This window comes from Mugil cephalus, chromosome 19 (assembly GCF_022458985.1).
Source record: "Mugil cephalus isolate CIBA_MC_2020 chromosome 19, CIBA_Mcephalus_1.1, whole genome shotgun sequence".
NCBI lineage: Eukaryota > Metazoa > Chordata > Actinopteri > Mugiliformes > Mugilidae > Mugil > Mugil cephalus.
Genome location: NC_061788.1, coordinates 20,336,840 through 20,359,969, shown reverse-complemented (window position 1 = coordinate 20,359,969; position 23,130 = coordinate 20,336,840). Strand labels below are relative to the sequence as shown.

Sequence of the window (23,130 nt, the reverse complement as noted above, 5' to 3'; positions counted from 1 at the left end):
TGTGGGAGATGTAGACACTCGGTTTAGGACCCATACTTGTGTCTCGCAGTCATAATATCTCAAGTTTAGCTGAATTGTTCCTAAAACTTCATGTCTGCATCAGAATCGTTCAGATCCACAGAAATATTATGTGTTTTAGGTTTTAAACAGTTGGCCTCTGCTGACCTTTCACTCTGGACTCCCAGAGCACTTCTGCACCGAGCATCCGCATTCACAGGGTGCATTGCTGTCGTATATCTAGGTCAGATGGTGCACTGCTCCATGCCATATGGCTGTACTGTAGTGAGGCCGGAGGGAATGGACCATTGTGTGTGTGGGTGTGTGTGTCTGTCCAGGACTTTAGTGAATTTGTCCGAGGTTTTCCTGAATGAAGCTATGTCTCCCTGTTTATCCCCCTGTTTGTCCTAACATGAACTGTATTCGAGTTCAGATCCCTGCACTGATCTTACATAATTTAGATACCTGTTATAACAGGGAAGAGGAATTTTATAAAAGAATATAAATACTATAAAATAGAAAGATCATGAGTCAATATTTAGGAGTGACTACTATTGCGAAATGGATGGATGTGCGTAGGGATCCGTTTTTCTATCTCCCCCATAAACTTAGCATTGGCCTTCTTTTAACCATAATGAGTCTAGTAGTAAAAATACTCCTCTACCTTTTTTTTTCTGTTAATGATGCACCAAATCAGAAAGCTCATGGTGATGGTGGTGGTGGTAGTGGTGTTGGTGGTGGTGGTGTTGGGAATGACCTTGTTTGCCATTCACTTCTTAGGATTTTGGGAGTCTGTGTATACAGAATATCAGAGAAAGTTGTGTTCAAAACCACAAAAATCTGTGGATTGATTAATTGAATGGATACTAAAAATCAGTAGCAGCTTGTGGTGGTAAACTCGTTAGTGCCTTGCCAACTTTTCTGGTCATTGTAATGTAATAATCATGGTGGGTGCAGTGTTTTACATTGAAAGCAGTCTGGCTTGTATATACTGCATAAGTAATTAAGATATTATTAGTGATTTGAAAAGGATTTATATTTAGTCCTATTTAAATATATAGTAATTGAACATATCTCCTGTGATGACCTTCTCTCTACTTACCAAGTGACCCCATATGGAATTATGACCTGAACTTAGCTCAGGATTTTTGCCATTACAGTAACAATGCCTCATACCACGAGGCTCAGAGTCCAAACTAAGCGAGCTCAGCTCACAGGGCAAAAATAATAACATTAAAAATCATCAGCTCAGAGCTAATCCCTCCACGGCCTGTAAACATTTTAATACCTCGGTGATTAGCAGTGATCCTAAACCCTAGACACCCACCCTCCCTCTCAGCCGTCTCAGGCCCAGGCTCCCGCTCCCACCCAAGCCCTGGCTCCTGGTCCCCGGGGGAGGCAGCCAGGCGAGTCCCCTGGATTAAGGCCACTCGGTGCTTTGGACCCTCGAGCTCTGAAAGTTAAACCCCTGGATGCTCGCCACTTCATTTCCCTAAGTGGCATGGGCCTCCTTGTTATGATTGTTAATTAAAGTTGGATTTATTCAAGAGGCTTTTTGGCGAAAAACTGTAAAGTGCTGACATTTCCTCTTCTTTTAGCGTTCAAGTTGGAGTGGATTTTTGAATTTCAGCGTCCCACTGCCTGTTTGTTTATATACCTACCCCCCTTTTAATTCCATGTGAGAGAGTGAGAAAGTGGGATGTTTTTTTGTTTTTGGCTGGGAGGTGGGGGTGGGGGGTTCAGATGAACGAGCAGATGTTGCAGTTTCTCAAGAGGGATTTATGTCAGGATAGGAACATGTCCTTACGCACACACGCTGGGCTTCATGTCATTACGGATGAATTACATCAGTCAACAACACACCGTAAAAACACTAGACCGAGATGGAGAGAAAAACTGACTTTTAACATGCTGCTTCCAAGAAATAATTTAGAATTATGAGGAGACTATTCTTCTGTGATTTACTTAATGTTTGGTGGAACTAACTGCCTTCTAGACTACATAATATCGGAATGAATTAGCAACAATCAATAGATGGACAAGCACAGAAGACCCCCCCTTCCTCCTGCCACTGCCGTCTAGTTTTTACATTTTTTCCTTCATTGCCGTTCAACACGCCTCTGACTAACGTTCTGGCAACGTACTCACAGAGCAATGCCGACACATCAGTCCACAAGCGGGCCACTTGTAGGCTACAGTGTAGGTCTGTTACAGAAATATAAACCAGGATTCAGGCAGTGACTGACTTAATTATTCTCCTTTACTGATGTCTCTATTGGGCTGTATTTCAGCACAGGTAAATAATCAAATGACTTTATCACTTCAATAAACCAAAACAGACCGGCCCTTACCGGCTGAAACGTTGGTCGTATCCTGCATATGCTGCCGTTCCACTCGGTCTCTGTTAAGGAGATTAAAAAAGCATTCCACTGCAACTTTAGAAAAGACAGATGTTGTTATTCTAGCAGTGGCTAATTTGTCCTGGAGCTTTAGTCCGGAGGAGAGATGAGGAGCTGGAGTTCCCTCTACTCTCTTTCCAGTATTGTAGTGGACAGTACAGATATTGCACATACACTTCATGTCATGTTTGATAGCTACAACCCATAAATAGTCAGTTGGCAGTCGGCTTGGGCAAATAATTACACACCACATTCAAATATTAAATTTATCAACAAACTCAGTGTGTCACACAAATTAAAAACCTATGCACGTGTTGTCCTCCAACTCTGCTGCAGTCCGTGTTCTCTTTGTGACTTTGTGAAGCCAGGCCAGCACTATGGGCATGTTGTTTTCTTCTGAATTTCACTGTTACTCCAAAATAGTGGTGAATAAACAAGTTTCTTATCAGAGAGAATGGAAGGAGGTGATCAACACATAGTACCTTCCTGGGTGATATGGTTTAAGTGCCATCATGAATAATCAAAAAGAAGCCCACTTATTTATTGAAAGTGAGTGCATACTTTATGGGGATCTGTTGTTGTGTTCGCTTCTTTCAGCATGCACCAGATACCTCCTCTTCCCCGTCGCCACTTAGTCCCCAACAGACTGCCAATGAAAAAGAGGCAGTTAAGAAACCAACTGCAGGCCAGTCCAACAGTTCATACCTGCAACGAGCCAACAGCATCAAAGACCTGATCAGTAAATTCTCTGGTCCACATCACGGCTCTGCTTCCAAATCTTTCGAGTCCAAGTCACTGAGCTTTGCCGCACAAGATGAGAGTCCAGTTCCCGACATCACTGTGACACCTGCATTCGGGGAAACAACTCAGAATGGGTTTCATTTTAAAACCGCTCAGACAACTGCAAGGATTGAATGTCCAGAAGGAGGCGGCACTGAGAAGACAGACTCAGAACCAAGGACCAAAACACAAACCGTAGACTCTGGTAGTGATTCAGTGACTGACTCTGGCATGGGATCGGTAAGAGAATCCAACCATTCCGACGTCCTTGCATGAAATTAAAAGCTCTGCATCGTCTCTGCATGAAGATTGTCCGGCTGCATGGTATTGCAGGTTTTGAAAACACGTTTCCCTGCATGATTAACGCGGCGTACCCAAGTTGCATGATGACTTGAAAGCATGCAAGATTATAAAGCACATCCTCTTCGACTATACTAATCAAAATGGCCTTGAACACTCTGACTAGATCTAATAAACTCTTACTCTTTTCCACAATTCTTTCCCTGAACACTAGATTCACATGTTTCCGTTTTAGCCCTTGATATAAAATAATAACCACAACCTTCCCACTATTGCTGTCTCACTTTTTACTGCATGAAAGGTGATCAAAAAAGATAAAAGTTTTGCAGATTTTTTGCAGTGTTTGCTTGAGTTTATGTCACTGTCACTGAGACAAGCATAATATATTGTGGTAGATTGTTTGAAATCATTGTTTTACAAGTCTAAAGGAAGCCTCCAACAAGCTAAAATTAATACTGAACTCAAAATGATTGTCAGAGGGGACTAATTACAAAATGAAAGAAATGAAATATTAAGACAAATACACATATCTGTAAGTTGGGTTAGGGTTAAAAAATAACATCACTTCGAGGATTACAAGTTAAAGCCAAATTAGAATCCATCTGTTCAGAAGTGTCAGAAGATCGCAAATTGTTCTACAAAAAATTGTTAAAGAAGAACCAATACTTTGGAAGGGCCACGTCAAAGTCCTGACCTCAGTTCAATAGAAATGTTGTTGAAGCAGTATCACCAACATCTCAGAACTGAAGTGGCCCCATACTGAGAAATTGCTCAAAGATTCCTCCAAGCTGCTGTAGAAGACTGGTCAGCAGTTACCGGAAATGTTCAGTTGCTGTTATTGCTGCAAAAGTGGATCACACCAGATGCTGAAGACAAGGATTCCCATATTGTATTTTTCAGTTGTTGGAGGTCAAACCAGGGCTAAAGGCGGGGTGAAAAAATTACTTGAATCAAGCATCTGTTTCCTGGTGCATGTCTGCCAGATCAGCTTAATAAAATAATAATATGGAACATCAGCAGTGTGTCTTGTTTAATCCCAAGATGCCAGATTACAGATGAAACACAGCTTTGAAGTGATGTAAATTTGCACCTCCTAAAAACCAATATTTTCAGGCAAGTTTAGTCTACTATCTCATGTGTTCATGTCCTGTCCTATCTGCTGTCAGTCATTGTCAATGACACACGCTCAGTTGACTCATCATCCATCAGCGATTTGTCTCACTGTTGTAAGTGATTTCAACCCTCCATCAGATGTAGTTTTATGTTTCATCCGGTTTCATTTCATCTTTCTTTTTCTTTCCTCCAGGAGTCAGAATTTGATTCAAACAAGCAGTCAGACAGCCCGACGGAAGAAGAGCCCACCACCCCTAAAGTTGTGTCGGTCAGCAATAATCCCAAATATCAACTGTACCTCAACAATGAGCTGAAGACCAACGGGTTGAGTGGCAAGGATACAGATGGTCTGGGAGGCAGCATGTCGGCTGGGGAGAACGGCCCCAGACTTGCCCAATGGGAGACCACCCGGCAGGGAATGAACCACTACCGTGGTTCCCTAGAGTCTCTGGCCTCACGGGACTGGGACACTATGTCTGACAGGGTGGGTGAGGCAGACCATGAATTTCGTGTGTGTGTGTGTTGTGTTTCAGCTCAGGAAGATTAAGGATCCTTTAACAGCAATTATTAAACAGTGCCATCTTCTGGACAAAACACAGCTTGAAAGCACTGTGTTGCAAATTCAGTGTAGAAGCCTTTAGTTTAGTAAAACCTGAAGGTCTTTTTTTCTGAATCAGGTGAAAAGAAAATGTACTGCTGCACTAATATTTAAAGTGCCACTTCCAGCTAAGCTATTTCATTACAGAATACAGGTACTTTGAGAAACTGTCTCACTTTTGTGATACTTTTTATCCCATTTTTAGATCCCAAAATTATTAAGAATCCCAGCGATTGAACAGTGGGCTTTTGACATCATTTAGAAATCCTGTTATCCTGAATCTAATTCAGCTGAATTATATTAAATGTTTCATATCATGGCACTGTTCAAAAAAATCTTTGGGCTTGTAATGTTGAACCGACAAATGTCTTATGTAGCATTAACATAACACTTTTTTTTGGCAAAGTATACAACCCCTTGTTTTCAGTATCTGGTGCGGCCCACTTGTGCAGCACATTTCGGTAACTGCTGATCAGTCTTATACAGAAGCTTATGATGCAGAAGTGAGAAATCTATTGTGTAACATTCACTTAACGCTATTTATTTTTCCATTTCAGTTTTTGTGCAATCCCATCTACAGGAAAAAACACAGATTTAAGGTTTCTTGTAGGCCGTCCTGGTCACATAACTGCTATCACACCATTGAATCGAGTTTCTCAGCCTCACCATGTCTCCTGTCTTGCATCAGCTTAATGTCTCTAATCAGCTTAATACTACCTGAAGAGGAGATTTCCTGTAAGAGATACATATATCCAAATATTTATTATTGAATGCACACATCTAGTATAATTATTTCACTCAACAATAATTAATGTGATGATTTTTCATTTACAACTAACGATACCACCACCCTGTTAAGGTAATATTGTTTCTTGAAATTGTGTTTCTATGGATGCATTATTGTTACAAGATTTGGCTTGTTTTAATAGCAAGTAATCACATAATCATATCAAAGTGTATACAGATCTCCTAAATGATCGAATTAAATAAAAAATGAAAAACTCCAGTTAAGAAATGCAACAGTGTAGAAATGTATTACATTGACGGGGTCCATGGTAAATACAGCTGCATTTTTCACAGCTCTGCCTTTGATGCAGTCCTATTTTGAAGTGAGAACAAATGTTACAATCACAACCACCTCTGCACATTTGCCTTCAGTATGATTGTTGGCTTTTGCCCTTGTGTCAGTTTTTTTGCGTGCCTTATTGATTGGTATTATGGTGCTTGTGTATTTACAGGCGGGTATCATTGACAGCCCTCCCAGGGTGTTCAACAGTCCGTACGCAACGCCCACCTCTGTGGATTACAACCCAATGTACAGAATGTCTGAGTTTAAGGTCTGTTATGTTATATTATAACTTTTTTTTGTTTTGTTTTGTCCAGCTTTCATGTTCTAGAAAAAGGTTTTTGTCCGTCTTAGTGTATTCACTATCAAAGACCAAGCCTTAATTGATGCAAGGAAGTTTATTGACGGGATGCTAGGGGAATGAATGGAGGGATGATGGGGGTGAAGGGGAAGGGATGAGAAGGGTGCAATGCAGAGAAACCCAAGGGATGGGTGGGGGCAAACCTCAGGAAGATTGCGGCCCTTGTCCCCTGGTTTCTGTAATGAAAGATGGAAGAGGAAGAAAGGAAAAGAGAGGGAAATACAATGACATGGTCTTGCTTCTGAACTTAAGTTATAACAACTTAATTTATTGCAATATTGTAATCCACTACTGAGAATTTACATAACATATGGAGTGAAACAAGGTCACTGACCCTCCTCTACTGCCTGCGACTAATCTCCTGGTCCAGGGTGGATTGTCTCCTGCCACCTCTGAGATGAACCTGTACAGCTTCAACAGTCGCAGCACCAGTCCCGTGAGCATACCTACACCCACCCTCGCCGCTCCTCGACCACGTTTCTCCGCCTACGACGCTCTAGTGAGGAGGAGGCTCGATTCAAACAACACGGTGCGTTTACTGACACATGCACACATATGGAACGCACAGTCTGTATCTCTAATATCACTTCCTCACCGTGTAATGTATTTTCATGTTTGTACATGGACGTATTTTTGTCGCTACAGGTGGTACACAACCACTACACCATGCGCTCTAACACTCTGGGGACACACAACAAAAAGGACTTTATAGAGGAACTGACCAAACAGCTGGATGAATGCCAAAGGGTAGGTATTATTTGAATCTCGGAGATTCACGTAGTTACTTTGCAGGTGTCTGGCATACATGGAACATGGAAATGGAGGAAATACTAGCAGAATACAAGGATATTTGGATGGTGGAGAGAGAAGGAGAGAGAATAACGTACATTTAAGATGTTATCTTACTCGAGTTGAAAATGACAGAGCTTGTAACCTAGCCAACAGAACCCAGCTCCTCTTGACCAACAGCACCTAGTGATGTATTTTGGTCACAGTGGTTCAGCTCAGGTTAGGGTTAGGGTTAATACATAAGCAAAGAATGTACTAGTTTTGCATATGTACAAATCTACAAGAACTAGGGATAAATTATAAGTTGTGCAAATATGTATGGAAGGAGCATTAACAGGAACAACATGGACTTATCTGTTATCTGCAGATACCTGCAGTGTAGTTCGTCTCTTCATGTTCTTTACAAATATACAGTATATTTATTTGTTTTTGTCTTCACATTTTTAAGAGTAATATTCTCTGTAATCCTGTAGGCCAAAGCAAACTGATAACTACTGTTCATCATTATCCTCCCTTATCCACATTATTTTGGTAGATTGACAGCTGAAGTAGTGTTATTGAACAAGGAAGTTTTGGGTTTTAAACCCATGTAGTTTCAGCTATTGTCATTCCACAGTAGGAAACGGCCTTTGTAATGGTGTGTGTGTGATCCCTGTAGCGAAACCAGTTCCTGGAGGCGGAGAGTGTGGAGATGGAGAAGGAGAGGAACCAGATCAGGTGGGCCATAACGTGATTTTCCTTTCATCACTGGTTTGTGCTTAGGGTGTACGTCAGTATAATGTTAGTGTGTAGTATTCTTAAAACTAGAAGAGGCTGGTAAAGTTTTAGGTGGACGACATGCTCCTGCTTGAACAATTTGCATGAATGTGGTTTTGAGCATTAGATTGGTTTAGTTTTTCCCACACCCCACCCAGAGTCACATCCCCTGCAGGTAGTATTTAAGTTCCTTTTTAACCCCTCTTGTACCTTGCTTGCCGCTTCTCTCTCAAGGTTTGAGATGCGTGGTCTGCTGGTGAACAACGAGGACCTCCTGAGGACCAACACTCAGCTGAGTAACGAAGTTAAGAGGCTGAGAGATCAGATAATGGAGATAGAGAGGGGGAACCAGTCCATGGGAGAGAGATACAGAGCGATGGAGGTGCGATGTACAGATGAATGGATGGATAACATAATTCTGTGGATGTACACATGTCAGCTTGATTAACTCGTATTGTGTGCTGTGCAGATTGAGGTGAAACAAGCCAGGGACATGATGTTGGAGGCCAACAACCAGGAGTACGCCTTCAACTTCCTCCAGCAGTCACTCAAAAACAAGATCCAGGATGCTGAGGTACTGGGAAAAACTCAATGAAAAACATAAAGTACTGTTGAGGCGTGGCCTCATTTGCCCTTAGAGTGGAAATCCACCAATGGAGGAGGCAGTACAAGTACTTGAACACTTGATGAAGTACATCAAAATACATCTTAAAAGGGATGGCAGTAACACATGTATGTTGTATGGTATGTAGAAGCATAACTCTAAACTGCATGTATGTGTTGCTGTGTGTTGCGTTCAGGACAACCTAGAAAAGGAGACGCAGCATTCAAAGAAGCTAGCTGAGAAGTTGTGGATGGTGGAGAGACAACTGGAGGAGCTGGAAGTCGACAAAGACAGCAAAGACAAGAAGACATCTGAACTGAACTGCACCATTGTCCGACTGGAGGCTGAGGTAAAGACATAGACAAAGACAGAAAACGTTTGTTTTGTTGGGTTCATATGCAGGTACAGATTTCAACAGAGTCACTGATACCCAAGTAAACATTCACCCATCGAATCAAACCACTGCCTTTCTATCGCATTCCAGCTGGCCGAGGCCCTGCAGATGTCCACGCAGGCTAACGCTGAGCTGCACCTGCAGCAAAAACTGCGCGAGGATGATCATCTCAGGGTGGAGGAGCTGGAGGAGACTCTGCTGGAGAAGGACCAGGAATTGCAGAAGCTGCAGGCTACAGTCAGCAGGCTGCAAGGAGAGGTATTTCCACTTGTTTAACATTAGAGCCTCAGCTGTGCTTTGAGATGCAGAGCCAGGTTTGACAAGGAGGGCAGTTAAACAAGTAGACCTGATTAGGATGTAGACAATGTACTAACAATACAGGTTCAGATACTTGGAAGTAGCTTTTATCAGCACTTTCTGTGGGTTGTAGGCTGCGGATTATTTCTCATATACGGCTTCACGGGATTGAGTCTTTTTTTTTATTCAATCAAAAGATCCCTCTCCCACTACCTCATCAGCCCGAAACTCCCACAATAAGATTGGACATTAAAAATAAAACACTGTATCTATGTGTTCAGGTCTCTGGTAAACTGATTGATAAGGAGAGGACGCTGGAGGAGGAGATCCAGACCAGAGAGAGGCTGCAGCTGATGTGTAAGCAGGCCGAGAGGACGGTGGAGGACCTGACCATGGAGCTGCAGACCGCAAACCAGGCCAGAGATGACCTGGCCAAACAGCTCAAACTGGCTCAGGTACCACTCTAAGGGCAGAATCAAGAATAGCAGGATATATCACACGTAGTGCTTTACACACACTTGTTAGTAGGATAGATTTATTTGGAAATAAATACATTATAGCTCCTATATATACCACAATGACATACATATTTACCACGTACTAGTATAAAAAGTCGTTAACTAGTTTTACATTTTTAATTTGGGATGACTTTAAAAGGAATTCGTAATATTATATGATTTCCTGAACTCATATTTTCAGCCCCATACGAGGCAGCATCCACAGTGTCTTTGTGCACATGACCGAATGATTCAAACAGAGATGTCCACTTGAATTAATCAGTCATGCAAACCATCAGAGTTTGGGGTTAATGGGGTATTAATTATGCAAATCCTGTTTAGCAATCAGTGCGCTAATTCCATAATCCCAAATATACATGTTGCCGTTTCTGAAGATACTTAATCTGTCCCATTTCTAAATAAGCTGAGTGGCAAACAGTTGTCATCGCGAGGAGTGACAGAGTGACCTCACCTCACAAGCTCTTTAATTAAAAGTTCTCTTGTTTGGGTCGTGACTTTTTATCTTTTCCGTTTCAGGAACAAATGATCGACCTGGAGAGTGATGTGGAGGAGCTGCAAGACAGTGAGCAGAGATGGGCCGCCAAGCACAAGAGAGCCATTGAACAGGTGAAATATTAACCCATTGCTTGAAACCAGCGATGGGTCATTTCTATTCATATCAAGTTTTCTTTGGTTTTTGACTCTTTTTTTATGTTTTCCTTCAGACGGAGCAGCTGCAGATGAAGCTGATTCAGGAGAAGGATCTGAGTGACCAGCTGGAAACTGAGAAGACCTTCATGGAGAGACAGGTAAAGTGTGTGCATGTTTTGTGTATTACATTTGTGTATTACATTTGTGTATTACATTTTAAAGAGATACATTGGCTAATATTGAATTTGACAAAAAAAAAAGGCAGAATGTGTGTCAAGCATACCAAAAAGTGTCCCACCATAGGCTCCAATCTGGCTCGCGGGATTAATTTTTCACCTTACTGCACTGCGTGGACCAATTTTAATTTTTTTGGCTACACTGATATTTCCCTTAGCTCTTACCACAGATAGTGTAAAGGTGGACGGTTGAACTGCTCCTCAAAAGTAAAGCCAAAGCAAGTAGAGCACCTCCTGGTTTCTTGGCTGCAGTATAGGTCCAGAAGCTGCATCTGCCATTGTCCATATTTAAGTACAGTCTATGGCTCTGACCAGTCTGCCTGTCCCTGCTGTTGAGGACACACCCGTAACATGATGCTGCCACCTCCCTCCGTGTTTCTGCCTTAAAGTTTGACTTCTTTGTATCATCGCCCAGAGAATACCGTACATTCAGATTTCTATCTATGATCCATTGCTATGAGTTATGTCTCATTCAAGCTGTAACAATCACTGTAGAATACATACAAATAATAAACACTTTGCAAAAGCATCTCAAATAGATTTGTGTCCGTGTGTGTGTAGTTGCGTGACTTGCGTCTGGAGGTGGAGGAGCTGCAGAGCTCCAGAGTTCAGGAGGACGTCATCTCCAGGGCTGAAACTAAAGTCAAGGAGCTGGAGAACACCCTGAGGATCGAGGAGAGGTCAGCCAAAACACACAAAACTCTCTTTTGTCACCAGGCCAGAGCGAAATGTGTTCTGTCCATCACTTTTGACTATAACTTTTATCACGTGTGTTTCTGAAAAACTAACATGCCTAGTAATGTGAAATCACTTTGAAGTAGATTCATATACCTCAACTCCAGAGCAAACTAAAGAAGTGGGATGCTCTGGTAAAACTTCCATTAGTTGGTGACTTGATGGACAAATTCAGATGTGTGCAGCTTATCAGGACAGGTCGAGAATCAGAGCAGAAAATCGTCCCAATTAAAGGGGCCGTGTCAGAACATGGGGTTTGTCTTCCAGTGTGTTTGGAGGTTATTTGCCACTGATCCGTTATGCTTTACATGCCTGTTGACTGTTTACAAGTGCATGCTCTATGCTTTTAGCATTAGTTTCCAGAAACAGCAGCTGTGACATGAGCTACAGTATGTGTTGAGTTTAAACATGCAAAAACATGTGTGGTGCCCTGGTCATTTCAAATGAGCGGCTAGCTGATGTGTGTGCATGTTTCGTGCAGGAGCAAAGCGACTCTGGCAAGCACCATTAGTAAACTGGAAAGGAAGATCAACGAGCTGAATGATCAGCTGGAGGAGGAGCACCGGATATCTAATGAGCAGAAAGACCTGGTAATATACACACACACAGATGCATGCGCACAAATGCATGCACTCTCCCCACATGAGGGCAGTAGAGCATTGCAATAAAACGACGCAAGACTGCGCTGCATGCATATTACCTACACATTATATAAGTAGCATATAACATATACACGTTCCTCATCACACCCAAACTTAATTTAAGGATTATTTGGAGACTGTTTTATACTTTATAGAGTTTTGTGGAAGTCTAAATATGCAGAAAAGTATATTCTGTTTTTCTGTGTACATTCTCATGTGCATTTTATACTTTATGATGTGTTTTTGTGAGAGATTTATGCTTTCTAAGTAGAAATTTCTCATTTCACACACAGTTTGGGAACTTTTTAGTTATTAGACATTGATGCTTGGACATTTCACTAGCTATTACCCATTCAGGAATTTATCCAATGTGTTTTGAGTCCACATTTCTCGTAACAATTCAGATTCCCAGTTTATGTTAAACTGCACAGATACCCAAGCAGCATACAGCTTGTTGCAGTTTACATACAAGGAACTAGGCTGTTTTTATACTCCCACTGCCGCCCGCTAACCGGAGCTGTGTGATGCTGTTCTCCAGCTGACCCAGAGGATCCGCAGTCTGAAGCGGCAGCTGAACGAGGTGGAGGAGGAGGCGAGCAGGAAGGAGGCGCAGTTCCGCCACGCCAACAGAGAGCTGGCCGAGGAGAGGGAGACAAACAGCCGGCTGCAGAGGCAGCTGCTTGACCAACACCTGCAGAACAAGTAAAAACTTTTTATTATCATTTTGAATCTTTCACATATTTCCCTCTCTCTTATTCACATACCTCCCCATAATTTTTGTGCTAAACAAGTAACACGTCACCTCTGTCGCTGACAGGCGTAAGGAGGCCCTGAACATCCGTCAAACGCTGGACAGCCTGAGGCTGGACCTGAGCGTCGACGATGAAGACGAAGACCAGCCCCCGCAGGAAGAGACGACCACTGTCACCAAAGTCTAAACATCGCCCCCCCGACGCCACCGTCTGTCAGTATAAAACGAGAGTGTACATAGAGATATAATGATTGTTTAAGACATTAAACAGATGACTTCTTTCAGCCCGTTCAACTTTTTAAAGGAGAAGAATCTCTGTGTCTCTGGTGTGTTGCTGGATTTTTGGTGTCTTCACAGGACTAAAAAAAACAAAAAACAAACAAACCCTGCAGCACTTTGTAAGCTGTCTTCTCAAAGCTGAAATGTTTGTTAGCATTTTATTTTAAACTTATTGCAATTTCCTAATAATTTCCTCAGAGAGAATATAAATATTCATAAATGATGGTGCTGAGCTGTGGAAAACCAGCTCTACGCTCTTCATGTTGCCAGTTTAACTCCATCACTAGATTATGTTTGAAAATTGCAAATAGTTTATGTTGGAAATCTGCACAACACACCCACTGATTACCCTCTACTAGAAGAACCATATGTGTGAGTCCACCTGGAAGCTCCTAGACGTTCCTAGCTCCTGGATGATATGTTCTCCATTAGCCTGGGAAAGCCATACACAGTTCTTATTAGAATGTGAGTCTGGTAACGCATTTGGGATTTCATTATGGGGCGTGTTTACACTGAGATAGACAAAAAGAGCCTCTACCTGCACTCCATCACCGCATAAAGCCCACCCAAATGGTTTGATTTGCTCTTCCAATCTTTGCCAGAGCATAATCAGTTCCCAAACGGAGCGATTCCAGATCAACATCACGCCACAGAAATTGTACTGGAAAGGAAGTGTGTCTTGCTTCCAGGCTCGTTCTATGTAAGAATAACATAAGAATCATGATCAGCTCATTTACCAAAGAATAACATAAGTGTACAGATTACATCAGTAGCTTAAAAGCTTTAAAGTCTCAAATTCTCAATGGTAAAAGATAGACTTTGTTTTTTTGTTTTTTTATGGGAATGGGAATATTTTTTGTTGGGTTTCCAGAAGAGAAATTTCTTGTAAATTCAACTAACTTCTCCTATTTAACAGTGTTTCTTTTATACGACGTCTACAGTCTGCATGGGGATGAATTTTCCGTGTTGTAGTATTTTGATTATTTGACGGTTCTCAAGTAGAACCCGTGCTTAAGAAATGGGAACCCACGCACACGTCTCATGAACTCACTCTTACAAGGTTGTGAATACCAGAAGAGGGCGCCGTTCACGCAACCAGGTATAACAGAGAGGTAACTGCTGGATGTTCGGAGGTGACAGTAGCTGTTCTCCTTCACACGAAGACCCAGTAAACACATTATTTATATTGAACGTTCCTGCTGTTTTTATGATTGAAGATTATTGCGTTCCCTGCGTTTTCAATTGCTTGCTGGGCAGACGTTTAATTTTAGAGGATGCAATGATTTTGAGAGTTCACTTTCAGGTATTTCAGGAGGGTTTTGCTGCTGCATTGATATAACTCACTACGTTGCCCGCACACAGTATCTGTATATAAGATTTAGATATAAGATGTGTGTCAGCCAGGAAGAGAAAAAAAAAAATAAAATAAAATAAAATAAAAAGCCAGGAAGAAAATCTCTCATTACAGTTTGTATTATTGTATTATCATGATTCAGTCAAACCAAACAAAAACCCAGGGCACCTTAGACCATACAGGAATGATAGTTATATGTTTACTTAATGTACTGTTTGGAAATGTGTTAAAGGGTGGTAGAGGTAAAACAAAAAAATGTATGGAAGTGTGTGGTATTCTCATCATGTTTTCTGACGTTCACCGTGAATTCAGACATTACATCTAACGATACACAGTAAAAAGTACTTAATCGATAGATCAGAGGACAGGTTCAAATACAGAGCTCATGTGCAACTCACTCAATCAAGATGGTGACCATAGATTGAGAAGTGTTGTCAACTGTTTCTTTATACTGCGGTTTCACTGGCAACTGAACTTTGAAGCAAAAGGAATCTTAAAAACCTGTTGTGAGGAGAGTGCCACGCATTTCCATACACATGCTCTGTGGTTTTCTGTCACACCCGTTGAATGTCTTTCATGCTCTTGTTTTAGAGGACATAGTTAATTATTATTTTTTTGTTTGAATAGAAAACGTAGTGCAGAGACAGAAACAGGACTGTGTCATTCAATCCGAATCAACAGTTAAATATGACACAATTCATTCTCAGATACACGAAAGACCCAAAAGACTTGTCAGTGCTTTAATTTGAAGGAGACTAACTTCCTGCCGATTGTCCTGCCCAGTTTTGTTCTCGCTGTCTTCTGCATGTTAGCTGCTTGAAGGATGCCTGTAAAAAAATACATAAAGCTAATAGTTGTATGCAGTTTGAATTCTTGTTATGTTTACATTTGATGGTGTATTTTGCTTTTCTTTTTTTGGAGGGGAACAGTAGCACAAATTCACAAGAGTGTTGTAGTTCAGCTGTAATTGCTAAACTGCTTTTTGTGTGTGTGTGTGTGTGTTTTTTTTTATTATTTTGGTTAATCTAAAAAAAAAAAAAAAAAAAGATGATGGTATCTACAGAAATGTAAAAATTAAATATGTTGACCTATTTTTATAACTACACTTCACATTCTTACTGGTTCATCTGTTTGTGGGTATTTATTATTCATGTTCTCTTTTTTTGGTGAGAAGTTTCTTAGTACAAAATGCAAATAAATTCTTCTCCACTAAGATTTGAGGTACTTTTGTGTGTTTCTTTCTGATGAAAAAATATCCATTACATGCACTCATTTATGAAACAGGTGTATTTTTGTAATATTTCTCTAAATCAGCAAGTGAAGGCCTTTGGTGGTGATGTTGACTGTGTGTAATTGGTCGATATATGTATGTGTGTAACAATAATATAGACTTTATATATAGCAAAATAATTTGTAATTTAAAGGGCTAAAAGTTATACACTGATTATATTCTTAGAATTCTTGCAAAAGTAAAACCTTTGTCATAATACACTTAGATTACAAAGTGACTCACAGCTACACCTCAATCAGCACCTCTTTCCTCACAAAGAAAATGAGATGACGATGAAACAAAGAAAAATAGAGTTTCAGATACATGTGTAAGAATAGTAGATACGACATACACGAAACATCACGTCGACTTAGGATCATGTGTCATGGGAACCAACCAGCTAGTGGCCATTAAAAGGCGGGGCAGTTCTGTTTTCATATAGTTTATGTCCTTTTTTGCCCTTTACTTTTATATTTTGACATTTACTCAGGTCAACGGGTTCACATTTCATTGAAGATACAGTATAACACTTATAATCCTATCTTTCAAACTGAAAAACAGCAGCCTCACGTTGTGGGAAAGAAAAAATAACTCAACACAACAAAGGATATAACCAACAGAGATTTATTTGCAGCTCTGGCATCAGAAACACTGAATGCATCACAGGTCATTCCATTCCCATGGTGTCAAACATGCTGACGGTGCAACAAACACACACAGGCATCAATACACACAGAAAACAAACGAGTACAAACCGCAGGCATCAGAAAGAATTTACACACAGAGGATCTCCAAAAATAAAAGCTCTTAGAGGTACTTAGATTGATATATCGGGCACAAAAACAACACCAGGACTTCTGTTCTCGTTTGCCTCTGCTTTATAATCTATAATCAATAATGCATTAAAATATTAAGTAGCTCACAAACTATACAGAGGATCAGACAAAAGAGTTATAATAACAGGCACAACATGACTGCAGACAGTGTAAACTTTCAAAGTGAACTCGCAAACTACATTTAAGACTTTATGGAGGAGATGTTTAAATACAACATAAATATTAACTTTAACTAAAAGCATTAGAGTGTACATGTGTTGAAGAGATTTGAATAAAAACACACTGAGCAATGTAATGAGAAAGGCTCTGTTAAAAATCAACAATTTGTCCTCGGAAGATTGTCACTCCTAAAAGGCATTTGTTTGAGGAAAATGCTTGTCCAACTTGGGGGTAATGAGAAACCCCAAGTACTTGCAAAGTATATTCATTCAATACATTTTGCTATATCTGATTCCAAATTAGCTGCAAGTCATCTAAATTAGAGGATTCCCATAAGTTTCCAATTTCACCAAACTTAATCAAATCATCACAGATTTGGAAGCCTTCAAAGGAAATGAAAATAATCAACAGTTTTGTTTAGATGTTAAGCTGCACTAATCCTTCCTACCCTCATAGTGACCCCACATTGTATTTTGCAGCAAAGCTTTTTAGCTTCTTTGAGCTCATGTTTTGGTTTTATGGTTTGGCACCTACAGCAAACTATTTCAGGCAGGCACGAAGCTTGTGATTAGCTGGTGAAGAAGGTGGAGCATACAAGCCTGCTGAAGCCAGAGTCTGAGTTGGATTTCATTGTAGTTCAACCAATACAGAGAGAGAGAGAAAAAAAGACCTCTGCATCCAATTGGATACTCTTACAACCATTCAGAGCCACTTCATTATAAACAAGTTCACCTCCACAGGTAAGGTAAGAAAGGAAGAAAGAAAACTTAATTCCATTGGTGAAGACTGAGTCAAGATGTGTAACCAGGAAGCTCAACACAGCTTCTTAAGGTCACTATTGTGTTTTAGTTTATCCTGCCCTCTAGTGGCCAAACACTTCCATTTCAGTTAATGCACTTAACACAAGTCGTCCAAAATATAACTTGTTTCATAAATGAAAGACAGACCAAACAAAACAAAACAAAATCGCAAATGAAGTTGTTTTCACAAATCTGCTTCTGAAATAGATGTTTTTTTTTTGTTTGTTTGTTTTGTTTTTTAAATACGTACAACAAAAGTGAAAGATCAAATCTACAGAGGAAATAAGTAGATGGTGAGCTGGAAGCAGCACAAAGCGATGAAATATTGCTGCGAAGTAACTATGGGAGCCAGCTTTTTTATGTAACCAGCAAATTAATGTTCTGACCAATTAAAACTGAACAGTGGCAAGTGTTTGTTATGGCACTGAGATCAGCTGTTGGCAAATAAATCTGTGTGGCTTTCAAACCAGAACAGGATGGGAAAAATTAAGCACTTAAAAAAATAATAATAATAAAATGTAAAAAAAAAAAAAAAAAAAAAAAAAAAAAATGTTAAGGTTGAGAGAACAGCAGGATGAGCTTTGGGTTTGTGGCATTTCAGTTTTGCATTTGGCACACTGGCCTGCAGTAAATGTGGCTGACAGGTAGGCAAAGCCACAGCTCCATGGATAAATAAGGAAATAAGGGTCAGAGCAGTGTTTGCTAATTGCCAAACATAACATTCATAACAACCACTGGCCACAGTTTGAGTATACTTTGAAGACCAGACATTAATACTATGCTGGGCTGTGCTTATTCTAGATTGAGTGCTGATGATCTCAACTCAGCCGCGCTCACAATTTATCAAGTAGTCAGGCAGATCAAATTGTTATTTGATTTAAGAAAAACTGTTAAATGCAGTTAAACTAAATAATCTAAGACTCAACGTTGATAACTGACATTTTAATAATGGGTTTTGTGTGATGGGGTCACTGTGCTAGAGATGGTATGGCATAATTTGACTGGGTTTTCTGCACAGTATCTACTCAATGGACTGGTACACATGGACGTAAGAAAAACAGCTGTAGTGGCATCAGAAAGTATTCACACAATTGTTTACTCTATTGTAGATTGATTTCTTTACTTTCAGCATGATCCCCATCAATCTAAGCTCAGTAATTCATAATGACAGAGTAAAACCTCAAAAACGATTAAATTGTTTTGTTGTAGCTCCAAACTTTGATCAGGTGCATCTTATTTTATTTATTGAGCTCTGAAATGAGGGTGGAACAGTGCAGTGGTGGTTAGCACTGATGCCTCCCAGCAAGAAGGTCCTGGTTTGAATCTAGGCCCACTGGGGTCTTTGCAGTTTCTCCCTATGTCTGCTTCCTCCCACTGTCCAAAGACATGCTTGTTAATTGGTAATTGTAAATTGGCCATAGGTGTGAATTGTTGTCCATCTCTCTGCGTTAGCCCTGTGATAGACTGGAGACATATCCAGGGTGTACCCCGCCTCCCGCCCAATGACAGCTGCGATAGGTTCCACGCCCCCAACGACGCTCTAGAGGACAAGCAGTTACAGAAATTGAACGAATGTGCTTTGAAATGTCTCTAGAAACCAACTCGAGTCAATCTGTTTCAAACTGAATGAAATGGACATAGTTTTTAAAGGCACACAATTGTGTATGTACACTGGTTAGTGTCAGGACAGAAACCAGGAAATGAAGGCCAAAGCGTCTGTAGCCTCCTGTGATAAAACATTTCTATAGCTCTGTGTTTCCAAGAGGAGATTGGCTTCAGTAACTCTTCCTCAGGATGGCAGAGCAAGAAGGAACTTTGTAAGGATGGCAATACAACAAACCTATTGGTGAGGCACGGTGGTGGCAGCATCTTGCTATGGAGGCATGTCCCAGAAGCAGGGACAAGGGGACTGGTCAGAAGTGAGGAAATTATGACTGTATAACCAGTCACAAAGAGATGAAGACCTGCTCAACAGTGCAACCACATGAGATTTAGCAGCAGGTCACCAAAATTGCCAAGACAACACAGGAGTGGCTTCAGGAGGAATTACTGATGGGGCTTAAACTCATTCAGTCATGGAGATGTAATGGCTGTCAGAAAAAATTCAAACTGAATTAAGCACCTTTACTTTGGTGAGTGAGACATTTCAATTTGTGATGTTTAATAAATTGTCTAAAAAATATATTTTCACTTTGTCATTATGGGTTACTGAGAGCTGATTGATAGGGGAAACCGTGACCATTTTCATGAGTTTGAAATAAAATCTACAATACAACAAAGTTTGTAAAAAGAGAAGGGGTCTGAATACCTTCCGAAGCAACTGTGTAACAAAATCCCATTTCAAAGCAATAGAAAATAATTTTCTATTGTACTTCTTCAAGACTTTATAATAGTATATTTTTTTCCTCTATCTTGACATTCAAAATGAAATAAAACGAAATGGGAGGGTGGTATTTAAAGACTACAAAGGAGCATGACAAAAGAAATAACAATACATGTTTTACTTTTATTTCAATATAAATAATTGGTCGCCATGTAATCTAACAACAGGTACAGTATGGGGCGCAAAACCAGAATTCACTTTGCCACTTTGAGAGGGCAGGTCAAAATCTAAAATCAGCTGCCGTGAAGATCGGATGTCAGCTGATTGACATTTGGTATCTCACTATTTTCATGATATGTAACAGTTCTAAGGCATTATTCAAGTGACTCATAATTTCATTTACTTTTTTCTATCGTATTATTTTCTTTTAGGAATGGCATTACAGTTCAATTAGTTTTTAATTTAAATGGTAGCAGATTCCAGTGACAACGCATCTCCAACGCACGCAGTATTTTTAGCTGACTTGACTCAAACGTCCGTCACGCCACAGTGGAATAATGCTTCAGAAGCCAAGGCAGTTTGGAACAATACATCTATCTGGGTAAACACACTATTAATGATATATTATGTTGGCCTTTTTTCTTCTTAATTGCACATGTGCCAGGCTGTACCCATACTGGTGTTGGACAGTTTAATGTAGCCGGACTCTAATGAGAATGTCAGTTCATTATGTTTCAATCGAACCAGAGAAGAAAAAATACCTCTGTGCTCAATTGGATAGTCCTCCAACCAATTACTCTTCTGTCCATCACTATAAATAAATGTATAAAACCCACATAAGCTATTTGATTGGCCCAGCAGGATTGGCCTTTGTAGGAGCATAATCAATTCCCAGTGGAGCAATTCCAGTCGAACTTTCCGTAGCACAAAATGTGGCACACTGTGGCAATTTTTTTGTGGCAGACAGCTTGTCTGGCATCCAGACTAGGTTGTATATGCAAACAATCAAGTCTGGCATACCATCAAAATGTAACCTGATTTGGATGTTAGCTAACTGAACCAGTCGTCTAATGTAAGGCTGGGAAAAAATATAATACTTACAAAACAACTAATATGTATATATGACATGTAAAAGTATGCAAAATAACAAACCTGAACCATTAAAAAAACATCACATGGCAGTTCTCTATTAATGCACAGCAAAATGTGTTACGTTAGCGTAATTTAGCACACGCTATTGAGTTGATATCATTTATGCGACACAAAGATGGGACACACACTCCTTTAGAGACAACTTTTGGCACATAAAGTCAGACAATAGTGTCTTATACTCAGTTGAGAAAGTGTTCTTGAAAAGTAGCAAGAGGCTAAGAGAAATCTGCTCTGAAAATAACACGATATTTCTCTGTTTTTTTGCGTTTTCTTGAGGAAGTTTTTATTTTTTACTAAAACAGAACTTTGAATAAAGGCCTGCTATTTTGCTGCACTGCTCATTGTGGAGCAAGCTGTTACATATGTCTTACATATGCTAAATATTACATATGCAAACCTTAGCTAGAGAAGCTAACAAGCAGACATTAGCCTGTGAAGGTTCTCAGTCATCAAGGTCATGGCAGAACCAAAATATCAAGCTGGACTTGCAGGGTTTCTTGAAGACTTTTTGCCACTAATCCAACTAGCTTCTCGAGTTCTATGATTGGTGACGATCTGGATGTGTGGTGAAATGTCTTCAAGAAACCCTACAAGTTCAGGTGCCCTGGTTTCAGCCTTTTTAATAAGTAGACATAGTAAGACAGGTTGTACAGTATGTTTCCAAAAACAAATAATTGTACTCGCCAACGTGTCAAAGACCTTTGACATAACACCAGTTACACAAAACACAACGTGCCGCATTAATAGTAAACTTCTAGCCTGTGTGAACTGGACAAAACTGCTCTGGACTGAAAGATCACCATGTGTCTAATACGGGTACAGCACAGGACATGGTGTGAAAGAGGGAAAACATAAAATTAAAAACACACTGGATCCTCAATTCCCCACAGACACGCAGCCTGATATTAAGCTCTTTGTGACCCAAATTAAACATAATGTTAAATCTTTCTCCCTGATGCAGAGTAATGAACTGATCACAAGTTAAAGAGTCCAAATTAAAGTTTGAAATGTCTCTGTCTGAGGGTTTGGGTCCATTTAAAGCACTTGCGAGCAGAGAAATTGGGAGCATGCAGAGCTTAATTCCCAGGCTGCATGTATCCAATGAGGCACATTATATTTCAGACAGTGATGAAACGTTCCCCTCCTGCTTTAATTCCCCCCTAAAAGGCAGTCAGGCCGTCGCTGCATTACCTTGAATGTCCATTAGAGGGGGATAGAGGGGTTTCATGGCAAACAATTTAGGGAATAAGGAAGAACAAAGATAGGAAAATCAGACTGTAAGATGGCTCGAGGTTAGTTTCAAAGAGAGTGAAGATGAAACAAACATGCTCTGAAAAATGTAGTACCGAGTGAAAGAAAGAGGGGATGTGAAGAAGAAAAGGACAGAAGACAGAGGAGCGCTGACTGGTTGTCGTCCTGAACCGCTTCTGGATCTAGCACGCACATTTCTTCGCCTCGGGCTGTGCTTCTGAGAGCTTCGTAGCCCCGTTTCCATTGGCCGGCTCGGCGGGCGGTTTGTCAACACACTGCTCCATCCTCTTCATGACCAGGTCCAACAGTGTTATCACCGCCTTGTCCACCTCTGCTCCGGTTGCTGCGCTTGTCTCAAAGTAGGGGATCCTGTCAGGAGCAAGAAGCAAATGGTGTATTTTTACAAAGTTTCTGTGAGGTTTCATCTTATCATATCCAAATGCTTCCATGATTTCTATTAAGCCAAAACATGAACGGTGAATAATTATCTCCCGACAACAGCATATATCAAGGTCTGGGATATGTAATAACAGAACAGTCAGTTTTCATAGTCAGTGCAGAAGGAATACACCCAGACAACTGGGCTAGAGCTGGCTTGACTGTTTGCAGTCCCCAAGTAAATCAAATCTACAAAGCACTAAATTCAATGTTTCTTCAGTCACAAATGTGCAGCACATTCTGTAACTCGTTACTGAGACAGTCTTTTTAGAAAGCCAAAGTTAAGCATACATGTGTGATCCT

The 23,130-nt window shown here is 40.4% G+C and overlaps 2 protein-coding genes across 4 annotated transcripts in view; one reads left to right on the top strand and one right to left on the bottom strand.

The window, feature by feature from the left end:
• LOC124997008 overlaps positions 1-15,813 on the top strand; it is a 53,399-nt gene extending 37,586 nt beyond the window's left edge. Inside the window, exons 8-25 of the mRNA XM_047570469.1 lie at positions 2,994-3,416; positions 4,783-5,073; positions 5,745-5,786; positions 6,426-6,524; positions 6,985-7,143; positions 7,260-7,361; positions 8,062-8,120; positions 8,394-8,541; positions 8,629-8,733; positions 8,960-9,112; positions 9,248-9,415; positions 9,736-9,909; positions 10,489-10,578; positions 10,677-10,760; positions 11,400-11,518; positions 12,055-12,163; positions 12,753-12,916; positions 13,032-15,813. Coding sequence (XP_047426425.1) covers positions 2,994-3,416; positions 4,783-5,073; positions 5,745-5,786; positions 6,426-6,524; positions 6,985-7,143; positions 7,260-7,361; positions 8,062-8,120; positions 8,394-8,541; positions 8,629-8,733; positions 8,960-9,112; positions 9,248-9,415; positions 9,736-9,909; positions 10,489-10,578; positions 10,677-10,760; positions 11,400-11,518; positions 12,055-12,163; positions 12,753-12,916; positions 13,032-13,152 — 2,610 coding nt within the window. The 3' untranslated portion in view covers positions 13,153-15,813. The remainder of the gene's footprint in view (positions 1-2,993; positions 3,417-4,782; positions 5,074-5,744; positions 5,787-6,425; positions 6,525-6,984; positions 7,144-7,259; positions 7,362-8,061; positions 8,121-8,393; positions 8,542-8,628; positions 8,734-8,959; positions 9,113-9,247; positions 9,416-9,735; positions 9,910-10,488; positions 10,579-10,676; positions 10,761-11,399; positions 11,519-12,054; positions 12,164-12,752; positions 12,917-13,031) is intronic.
• A 663-nt stretch (positions 15,814-16,476) lies between these two features.
• Positions 16,477-23,130, bottom strand: part of rab27b (RAB27B, member RAS oncogene family) — a 57,617-nt gene continuing 50,963 nt past the window's right edge. For all 3 annotated transcript variants that reach the window (XM_047570702.1, XM_047570703.1, XM_047570704.1), the window contains exon 6: positions 16,477-22,758. In XM_047570702.1, coding sequence (XP_047426658.1) covers positions 22,572-22,758 — 187 coding nt within the window. In that variant the 3' untranslated portion in view covers positions 16,477-22,571. The remainder of the gene's footprint in view (positions 22,759-23,130) is intronic.